Below are 11,331 nucleotides of genomic sequence, written 5' to 3'. Positions count from 1 at the left end.
ATTTTGAAAATTTTAATCACTTGTGTTCCTAGAGTTTTTATATATGGTATATATATGTCCTTTCTGTTTAAAAAAAAATAATAATTACTGGAATTTGATAACTTTAGTACTGTTGTGCCAGCCGTAATTATATTCTGAGTTACAAACATCCTATATTTTCCATGTGAAATTGTTTCCTTTTATTAACTTTGCACCCCTACTGAAGATGCGACATCAATATCTCTTCTGATTACTGTTTATTTTCTTTGTAATGTTTGTTTGCTTAGTTTATTTCTAAGTAGCACTGTTTTCTGGATTTCATATTTAATATTCCACCTATTTGTTAAAACTCTAATTTGAAAATTTTGAATATGTTTGCTCATGCAATTGAACTGTTACGCTTACTTCGAACTTTCGGAGTGCCCCCGGATGCCCCCTTACGGGGGCGGGACGGGCTTAAGCTTGTTATTGGTAGCAGGTCGGATGTTCAACACACTTTCTAAAGTAAAATACAATTGTTTGACAGAAAAAGATATACGTTAGACCTTAATTTATACTTCCGTGTGGGAAGATGAGAAGTCGAAACTGAGTCAGCAACAATCAGTATGTGTGCTAGAAACTTAAAATGTTTTGTTTTTTTTCATCGCCTAAAATTTAACGCATGGCTTTCACTTAAAATTTAACAAATTTTACTACATAAATTGTTTTTTATATATATATTTATATATTCCTGAAAAAAATCACAATATTTAAAATTAAGTTTTTACTCAAAACTATTAAAATATTACGATATAAAGTGTTAATAGAAAAAGTTTTACCTCATTCAAATTTCTTTGTGTACAGAGATTATAAAAGGTCAACTAGTATGTATAAATTGCTTATAAGGAAAAAAGTTACCTAAAATAGATTTCTTAGTATGCAAAGATTCGAAATCAAAAATAAGTCATAATATAATTAGTATGAACCAACGCACAAAATTTTAAATAGAGCTTTTACTTAAAATTTATCATATAATGCGATATTAATTGTTCAACAGAAAAAATAATTCCTAAAACTTTCGTTGTGTGCAAAGATAAGAAGTCAAAAATGCATCAATTATACAAATAGTCTTTACTAATGCACAACATTTTAAATCGAGATTTATGTAAAATTTAACAAATATTAACTTATAAATTGTTTAACAGAAAAAATTACTCCTAAGACAGTTTCCTTAGTATGCAAAGGTAAGAAGTCATTGAGTTAAGGATGTAACTAGTTTGTACTAAAACACAAAATTTGAAATAGGGCTTCTACTTAAAATTCAACCTAAATTACAATATTAATTATTTAACAGAAAAAATAATTCCTTAAGCAGATTTTTATCAATTACGCATCTATAGTCTGTACTAACGAGCAAAATTTTAAATAAAGCTTTCAATTAGAAATTAACAAATATTACGATGTAGATTGTTTAATCGAAAAAAATACCTAAAACAAATTTCTCAGTATGCAAAAATAAGAAGTTAGAAACAAGTCCATATAATACAACTAGTATCGTACCATCTGACAAAATTTTAATTAGAGATTTCATTTAAAGTTTAAAAAACATACGATATTAATAAAAAAACAGACGATTACGATATTAATTGTTAACAGAAAAAGTTATACCTAAGATGGATTCCTTAGTGTGCATATACAGAAAGTCAAAAATGCTTCAATGTTACAACTAACTTGGAAGGTTAAGTCCAAGCAAATAAATTGTGAATTATTTCTGAGATTGAAAAGTAGGCTTTAAATTAGCAAACCACTGCGTTAAATTAATCTCTGTTATTGCTATCTTTAAGCAAAAAAAAATTAAAAAAAATAATGATTAAATTCAATTTATTTCAATAATTTTCGTGACTTTTTGAAGCTTTTATCTCTAGCATGATTCTTAATAATCTCAAATCCAATTTTTGAGAGAGTGCGTTTTTAGTTTTAGAATATAAAAAAAATGACTTTAATATATTTGTAGCTTTACTGCATGATGTAATAATTGAATTTTAAACAACACGCGACGTCGCTATTTTAAATGAAAATGTATTGACTTTATTATTCTCGATTGTGCTTCATTTTCTCAACATACATGCATACATATATATATATATATATATATATATATATATATATATATATATATATATATATATATATATATATATATATATATATATATATATATATATATATATATATATATATATATATATATATATATATATATATATATATATATATATAGTTTGCAAGAGGTGGCAGTAGTTCTACGTTTGGGTGCTCCGTGCGTCCAAGTACTAATTTGTTATCTTAAATTAAGAAGTGAATTAAGAACTCCTTGAAGACCTATCACTCTTAATTCAATAGATGCCTTAACGAGGAAAAACTGAAAAGAAAGAAATAGTCATGCTCTGCTATGACGTGTCAGAGGTAAACCCCAGATGATAAGATTTATTTTTGCCTTTTCGGGATAAATGGTGTATTCGGAAGAAAATAGAGGGAAAAACTGCGAACGGAAAAAAATGTAGAAAAGGGAAATTTTAAAACAGAAAATTAGCCTTTTATAGAATTAGCCCTTTTTTATCTCCGAAGTTAACCAGAGGCATATGAATTAGGGCTCACTTCCAAAATTTGGGTTGGAAAGATTTCCTTAATGCCTCGCTTAAAAATTCTCGAAATTCTCTTAAAATTCTTGAGACTTACTCTCTATATTCATCAAGTTTTATTTTAAAATTTTGGAAGATAAAGTATTACATGACGTGAGCACGTTTTACAATTACATCCCACGAACGTGGATATTATCGTCATATTCGATATTATTATAAAAGTATTATCGATATTGACGTAAAAAGTGGTTTCATTAAATCACAAAGTCATATTATTCAACTTTTAGCGTGTCACAACGTCTACTATGTATTCAACATGGTCCTTATTTTATTATTCATCTTATACTACAACTTTTTCTGTAACCATTGTGGTTACATAAATAAATAAAAATAGTTTCAGATATCATTCAAATAATACAGAAATATTTCACACTTTTCGGCGACGAGTTTCCAGTCTGGCAGGACCTAATCTAAAAATATTACAAACCACTAGAAATGTAAAACTATTTGCTCTTAAGCGTTTACCAATTTTCAGTTACCACTATTTTTTAGCAACAAAGAACTGAAATATATTTCAACAATAAGAATACACCAACTGAGGTCGTGGTTGCTAGTTAATGTGTTGCCTGATTGGAATTTGCAACCGAAATTCGTTGTTCCGCTAAGGGTAAACTTTTCTATTCTTCTCTTATAGCTCAATGTGCTTCAGCTTTCTTTTCACGCGAGTAAAGAATTATCAATCAGAAATATGAAACGTGCACTTACGCTTTCATGCATATGACAGCTCACAGGCTTGATATTTCATTTATTTTTTGCCAACGCGTAAAAGAAATGAAAACTTTATTCTTCGCCGTATAGAGAAATATATTTTTCAGTTAGAAAAAACAACGATTTTTCCATTATATTAATACATATCCGGTACAAGTTGATTCATATCTGGTACTGGGCATACTTTATCCCCTTCCAGCACTGCAAATTCCGACTAAAAAGTTTATTCAGGCAAGACATTAGCAATTACTGTTACCAAACAGGCTACACTTTATCGAAACGGATTAAGAGGAAGGGTTTTGCTGTTTTCTCCCAATACAAAAAATAAGGTGTTTTTGAGTTGTTTTTTTTTTTTTTTTTTTTTTAGATTGACAGTTGTAAAAAAATTAGCCTGAGGTAGAAAATTATATTTTTTAGGAAAAATATCTTAATAATGAACCTTAATTTCAACCTCATTTGCACCTCATAATATCGGCCTCATATGTAGCTCAGCAATACCTTAAATTGAAATCGGGTAAAATTATTCACACCTCAAATATTTTTATTCGCTTGAAGTGTTGAAAATATAACCTGGTCACCTTAGGAACAACCTCTCTAATTTGGTTGTTAAAACGTAGATTTCAATCAACCTCAAAACAACCGCAAAAGTGAATAAAATAACTTAATACACTTTTATTATAAAGCTTGAGAGGTTTAATTTTTAAAGTTAACTTGGAAAATCAACTTCAAATAAACCTCAAATCAATCTTAACACCTCAAATAAACATCAAAAACACTTTAAATTTTTCTAAGAGTTATTTTTGCCAATTCGAGAGAAGGATACTAAATTCTCTCTGAATAATTTACTTATCCCTCCCATATTCAGTGTATTGTGTGAGTTGATCAATACCATCAGCTAAACTGGAAAATTATTTTGTTTTCTGTCTTATCAAATCAACGAAATTAATTAAATTTAAATTTTATTCAAAGAAATACATCATTTCGGATGTCTAAAAAATTCTTTTTTTATGTACAATTTATATTTTTGTTTTAATCGATCACGTGGTAAAATGAAACTAATTGATTACATAATAAAATGTTTTTGTTTAAAAAATTATTAATTTTAATGAACAAACTGTACTTGCTAAAATGATACCAAATACTAAAAAAAGGAGAGAAAAAACAATCCATATTAACCACTCAATCATAGTTAATATTTATCAGAATCTTAATCATCATCATGGACTATACCAGGGATGGGCAAACTACGGCCCGCGGGCCAACTGTGGCCCGCCGAAAGGTTTTATCCGGCCCGCGGATCGAATTTTAACTTGCCGATCCGTGTCAAATATAAACAATACACATCCATTTTCTTGTCGACTTTGTTTAAAGCTATTTCTGTTCTTTCTTTTTTAAGAAAGTACTGATGACCTTTTTACTTCCTCTATTTTTGTTCTAAGAAACATAAATTGATGGAAATAGTTAGCACAAACAGCTTCAATTGGTAAATAGTTGAAAGCAGAAGTTCTTTATAGAATAGCCATAGATTGGCTCCAACTAGCGTGAATTGTACTTCACATGTGGCAGACTGCGCATTTTAAGCTCCAAGAAGCGGACAATCTAACAATCATCTGAAGCAGTGGTTTCTAAATATGCCAAAGTTTGAGTTTTCTAAATCATTAGCAAACGTTAGTTTCCAAAATCTAATATTTCGTGCCCAGAAAATCAGTGTTATGTTTGCTTAATCTTATGTATGTGAACAAGTGTTTTCAACTATGAACCTTAGAAAAAATAATTTCAGAAGTAGATCAACAGACAAGCATTTAGCCTCGTTCCTTAACATATGCACATCTCACTTCGAACCTCAATTTAAGGAACTTTTAAAAATGAAATCGCAATTTCATTCATCTCACTAAATATTTAAATTAAAACTTGTATATCTACTTTTTTTACTATATAGTACTACTACTATATAGTTTTTACTTGGCCCACCAAACATTTTCTCTCTCGATTTTTTGCCCTCGATCAAAAAAGTTTGCCCATCCCTGGACTATACCGTTCAAATTTTCATGCATTACTTATCAAAAACACTGAATACAACTACTTTTTAGTATTGTATTTCAACCTTTTAAAACAGTGTTTTTTATCTATTATAAACTGTTTTAACTTTTCTGTATGGTTCTCCTTCAACTAAAAAAAATTTACAAACTGAAACAATTCTCAACATTAAAATAGAAAAAGACTGCATGGAATTCCATTAATTTGCTGCTATCATCTCCTGATATAGATCTTTCAACTTTTAATGTATAATACATCTGTTAAATATTTTAACACAGATTTCATGTGTAGCTTGTTTTCAGCATAACACTTTCAGAGAAATATGAAAACAATTATTGAAGTTATACTTCTTATGCGACTTCCAACAAGGTTGCGTTAAACGTTTAATGCTACATTTTTATTGGCCGGGAAATCACGTGGTAGGATTCAGTTTCCCCTCATTCATTTCCATATTGTTTTGGTTCTCACTAGCATAAAAATAATAAAAGTCATAAAAGTATTCGCGATCGCAACGCTCGAGTACGCCGTCTAGCGGGAGCCTGTAAATATCGGACATTAATTTATCACGTTTTCATTTAGTTCCATCAAAGTCATTGACTGAATCAGACGCCATTTTTTAGCAGCAAATAAGAAACAAAATTTCCCTAAGGAAAAAGCCGAAGAACTTGAAAAAAATCTCCAGAATATTAGTAAATCTTTCAGGAACAGAACACGCCAAACATTTGAAGAAAAATTCCTCAATAATTTTTTATTTCTATTATCAACAAACTTGCAACTGATGACTTCCGATTTCGGATACTGTTACAGATGTGTGTATTAAGGTAAAATGCATTTCTTCTGTCTTCAATTCATTACGAATTAAAGTGAAGTCAACATTGCTTTCGTCATTCCAGTGAATAAATATGAATTCAGAACATACAGAATTGTAATAGTTATAGCATATTCTTCTTCGTTATAGAATAGTATATATTTCTGTATCCATATAATTCGGAAAACAACAATAAAAAATTATCCAAGTTACTTGAAATAGTGCCATTTGTGCTGATTCTTAATTAATTTAAATCGTTTTCTTGGTAAGTTTTTTTTAATTTTGAAAGAATAAGTTCAACTAGAATTCAGCTATTCTGTTTTTAGCTACATATTCAAATTCATATCAATTATAAAATTTTGCTGTGTAGTATGTTATCTAAAAGTAATGAAGGTATAAACTATGTATCTATTATTTGAGAATAAAGTTTTCAAACAAGGAACTTATCATTTTGGAATTCTCCGGGAATCATAAATCAGGTAAGTGCAATGATTTTTACAATAAAAAATTTACTTGTAAATATTTTTTTTTCATTTGATGATGGTTCTCTACAGAATGGTTTTTTACGTCTGATTAAGAACTATAAGAATAATAAAAAAAGAAACAATATGAAAGTTTTTATTTCAATGTTAAGAATTCTTAAAATCGTTTTTTTTATCCTAAGAATTCTTTATTTTCCGTTTTTTAGTTTATAATTTTTTGATAAAAATTGTTCTCAAAATACTTTTGAAAAATTAAATGGTATAACATTATGTGTTTATGTATACTTCTTGTATATTCCAATGTTTGAAATAATATGATTCAGAAAAGCATGGACTTACGTATTAACGCAACCGCCGCTACAGATTTGGCGGTTTTTAAGTGCCGCCAATCTACACTTAAAATTTTTGCGACAATTCATAAAATAAAACACTTTATTTAAAATCAAAATAGTTAATCGGATTTCGGTGGAAAATGAGCCGATATAGAGTTTAGCATAGATTCAAAACAATCATATCGCCATATGAACTCTGATGAATAAGATTCCAAATGAAATAACATTTCCAAAACTTACGTTTACCAAGATAAAGTTTTATGTTGTGGGAATTGGTACATTTTCGTTTTTTCGGTAAAATATTTCCCTCCTGAAAAAATAAAATTGCATCTTGTTTTGTTTTTGGCAAATCCCAAAGACGAATATTCGTAGCACTAAAAATGGCGACAAAAAAAATTGTTTTTTTGTTTTTGTTTCGTCAGCATTCTTTATTTTACGTTTCTTAGTTTCTAAATAATGATTTTTATTGAAACATGAAATTTTTTGATAAAAATTGTTGTCAAAAAACGTTGTTTACAAAATTAAATTTCATAAAATTATGAGGCTCATGTATACTTTTTGTTCATTTTAATTTTTGAACTAATATGATTCTTAAAACTATAGAATGTAAAGTTTAAATGGGCCTTTCATGTTATATCATTAAATTTAGTAATACTATTTCTCGGGCATTAGGTTTTAACTCTTATAAGAATATACATATTTTTTTCTGTTAATGTACAAATATTTTTCCGTCCGATGTGTTTTGGATATTCCTTCTCTAATAAAAAGAGATACCATTTTGTTTTCGTTTTCATAAGAAAGAATATCAAGCATTTTTCTTTTTTAAATTTAATTAGCCACAATAAAGAAGGAACGTTGCAATGCTACGTGCTACATTAACGACGTCTCCAGAGTAACTGAATGACTGTTCATATAGAAATCGCAGGTATTAGTCTCATACAACAACGCCCCCTATAGTTCGTTGCGATCGCGAATTGTTTTTCTATAAATATTTTTTTTTTAGTTTGTTTTGATTCACATATAATTTAATAGGGTAGTATTTTTTATTTTCAAATTTAGTGGATAACAATTGTAAAAAATGAGTGAAAACAGTCCCACGGACAATGTGACGGATTTAAAGTTATGTCACATACATTATTAATACAAGCGTCGAGGGCGAGACGATGAGGCAACCACAAGCACTTCCACTGGTTCAAGAGGTCCACGAGGGAAAAAAGCACAATATTGCCGTGATTACAGAGCACTGAAGCGAGCGGCGCAGGAAAAAGAGTCGTTGAATAGAATTAGTGATCCTTCTACGACTGCTGATTCTTCTACAATCAACGTCGTAAGTTGCGAAGTTTAACTTCTTAGTCGAGGAAAGACTCCACGCACTATTTTTTCTTTTCTGCTTCAACTTCTTTGAAGTTCTTTAAACTTCTTCGAATTTTTTTCTTTGCGTTTCTGCTTCTTTTTATACGTTATTTATTCCAATAAACAAACTAAACCGGTTAAAATATTTCCAACAATTTAAAAAAGAAAGATTCTATATAAGTTCCCTCGTCATTTTGAGTTGCTTATCAGAACATGAATCCTTCATTCCGTTCCTCATTGTCCAGAAATCCTTCATTTTGAGTTGCTTATCAGAACATGAATTGCCATCCTGGTTTTCACTTTTTAATTTTTTCTGGAAAATATATTCCCTGTATGTTTTATCATAGACTCCGGAAGCCGCTCCTTTCAGTATGAGTCTATTTATTTCACGTCGCAAAGGGAAATCACGAGTCATTGCGATAGCGCAAGGAACAACAAAGAAAGAATCTTTAGAAATGTAAAAGCTATCGTGATAATGAAGTTGAATGTTACTCTCAGAGGTCAGGAAAGCAATTTTATCCTGATTTTCATTGATATACTTCACTAAATCCATTTTCTGCTAACTCAGTGATACTCTGAATACCGATTTCTCGGGTTGGCAGCGTCAGGAATGATAAAAGAAGTACTGAATAGCTGAACGAAATAAATAATGAAAAGATCATCCAAGACAGTTGAAGAAGTCTGGTATCTGTAGTCTGGATTTTAACCCAACTCGGTTGCTGCAGAAAGATAGCGATCATGTTAAATATATCCTTCTGGAATGTGCTTTTATTAAGGGGATATAAGCGCAGGAATACGAGAAATAGTATAAATGTAAGTCCTATACGACGCCACACATTCTATGAAAATGGCATGAAGAAAGCATCTCCTTTCGTATTTAATGCTGGAATCTTCGTAGCAATTGTAATGGTGTGGAAAGTACACGGGAAACTGAAATCTAAGATTTCCTGCCTGGATTCGATTATGAACATCAGACTTAATGTGTTGCAAACGGTTCTAAAACTTATCCAGATTGCATGGTTTATAAATGCTAAAGATTGCGTTTGAAATTATTAAATAAAGTACGAAGAATTAACTAGGACAAAACATTTATTATAAATAAAACAGGTAATAACTAACGACAAGCACATAACATAAACATTCCATGAAAATTATAAAACAAAAACCAACCGATGTCACTCACAGCTTTTAGAAATAAATAAATAATAAATAATGCCGCGGTGGCCAAGAGTATCATTTTCAACATTCTCCCCCCTTGCAAAATAGGAATTTTGCAATCTATATAATTTAATTTTAAAATTTAACTTTAAAGTTCAACCCAAAAATTAATAGTTCATAAGTTGAGTTTTTCAGGAGGGTGAACTTCTCTTCCAAAACGTGTTTTTTTAATGACCCTTGTAATATTTTTTCCACATTGAATACGGGCTGTGTTATTGTCTTCCCCTTGAAAACTTTGGCTATTCTTTTCATTGCAGTCTGCAGAGGAAAATATATCCTTCTCAGAATTTAATTCCAGTGGGAAGAGACGCTGAATAGGTCTATGAATAATTCCCGTTGATGTCTTTAATTTCACCAGACGGATGATGTTGTCCTTCCCTGGTATCATTTCTATCACTCGACCTAGCATCCAGTCTATTCTCTTCTTGTTATCATTTCCAATAAGAACTATGTCATGTATCTTGATATTTCCTCTCTGTCCCCTAGGAGTGTTACGAAGAAAGCCTAAATATTCTTTCTGAAACCGTTTTCTGAGTGTTTCTCTGACACGCTGTAAATATTTCCATCTTTCAGTCAAACTTACAGACTGAATCTCATCCAAGTCTCCAACACCATTACAAGATAAGCTTTGGATAAACATAGATGGTCTTAATGTTACTAAGTCTTCACTATCTTCTGAAATATAGGTTAGTGGTCTGTTGTTCATCAAAGATTCGCATTCGCAAAGCAAAGTTAAAAATTCTTCGTATCCCAGGCAGGCATGACCCAAATTTTTCCGAAGAACATCCTTTAAAATCTTAATCAACCTTTCCCAGAATCCACCCCACCATGATGCTGTGGGAGGATTGAATTTCCATTTTATCTTCTGTAAGGCACTCTTATTTTTTATTTCAGCCCAATCCAATTGCTGTAAAGCGTTATTCAAACCAACGAAATTTGAACCATTATCAGAGTAGGCCACTTCTACCTCTTCGAGCAATAAAACGACGGAACGCTTCCATAAAGGCATAGGTGCTTAAGGAAGTAATCAGTTCAAGATGGACGGCTCTAAAAATAGCGCACGTGAAAATCACTATCCAAGATTTTACTCTACCTTTCAAAAAAATAGGACCAGCTAAATCTACACCAGTCACTTGAAAGGTTTTCACCATTTTTGTTCTGTCTTCTGGTAACGGTGGAAGAGGTACTTCAAAAGACTTGACGGCATTTCTCTGACAAATTATGCATCGTTGTACGACAGATCGTATGGTTTTTCTACCTCTAACAATCCAAAATCTCTCTCTGAGGATAATCAATAAGGTCTGAGTTCCAGCATGCTTGTACTCTAAGTGTAGTTGTTCGATCATACGCAGCACTATCAGATGTTTTGACGGTAAAATTATCGGAAAGGTATATTCTTGTGAATTTTGTGAATCCATAACTCTAGACTTCATTCTTAAAATATTATCCTCGTCGAGAAAAACTTGAAGGTTTTTAAGATCTTTCTTTCGCTGTTCTTCATCGAAGGCATCTTTCTGTATTATATAAAATAATGTTTTTTCAGCCTTTTCAAACTCTTTATTGGATATGTTTTTCTGATAAGTTTGACTTCTAAAATGAGTAGGTCGGAATCTCAACATCCAAGCAATGGTACGTACAATCATGGAATATTTTGAAAATCTATTACCCAATTCCGAAAGTATTGTTTCCATGTTGGTATTTTCGGCTAAAATAACAGTTCGCCTCCTTTCTCT

At 30.7% G+C, this 11,331-nt stretch overlaps 2 protein-coding genes across 2 annotated transcripts; both read right to left on the bottom strand.

Moving 5' to 3' along the window:
- Positions 1-9,713: 9,713 nt before the first annotated feature.
- LOC147807284 (uncharacterized) lies at positions 9,714-10,607 on the bottom strand. Its single transcript, XM_087168867.1, has one exon. It carries the CDS (start codon positions 10,605-10,607, stop codon positions 9,714-9,716), a length of 894 nt encoding a protein of 297 aa, XP_087024993.1.
- Positions 10,608-10,630: 23 nt separating this feature from the next.
- Positions 10,631-11,289, bottom strand: LOC147807283 (uncharacterized). The gene is made up of 2 exons (XM_087168866.1): positions 10,687-11,289; positions 10,631-10,645 (listed from the first exon to the last, which is right to left on the bottom strand). The coding sequence occupies exons 1-2, from the start codon at positions 11,287-11,289 to the stop codon at positions 10,631-10,633; spliced, it is 618 nt and encodes a 205-aa protein (XP_087024992.1).
- Between the last annotated feature and the right edge of the window lie 42 nt (positions 11,290-11,331).

This window comes from Parasteatoda tepidariorum, chromosome 7, assembly GCF_982258835.1.
Source record: "Parasteatoda tepidariorum strain Cologne lab strain chromosome 7, Ptep-v5.0, whole genome shotgun sequence".
In the NCBI taxonomy this organism is placed as follows: domain Eukaryota; kingdom Metazoa; phylum Arthropoda; class Arachnida; order Araneae; family Theridiidae; genus Parasteatoda; species Parasteatoda tepidariorum.
The sequence above is the reverse complement of the archived record's forward strand: the minus strand, read 5'-3'. Positions and strand labels throughout refer to the sequence as shown.

Coding starts and splice junctions, on each gene's coding strand:
- LOC147807284 (XM_087168867.1), bottom strand. CDS start 10,607: ATGCCTTTATGGAAGCGTTCCGTCGTTTTATTGCTCGAAGAGGTAGAA.
- LOC147807283 (XM_087168866.1), bottom strand. CDS start 11,289: ATGGAAACAATACTTTCGGAATTGGGTAATAGATTTTCAAAATATTCC.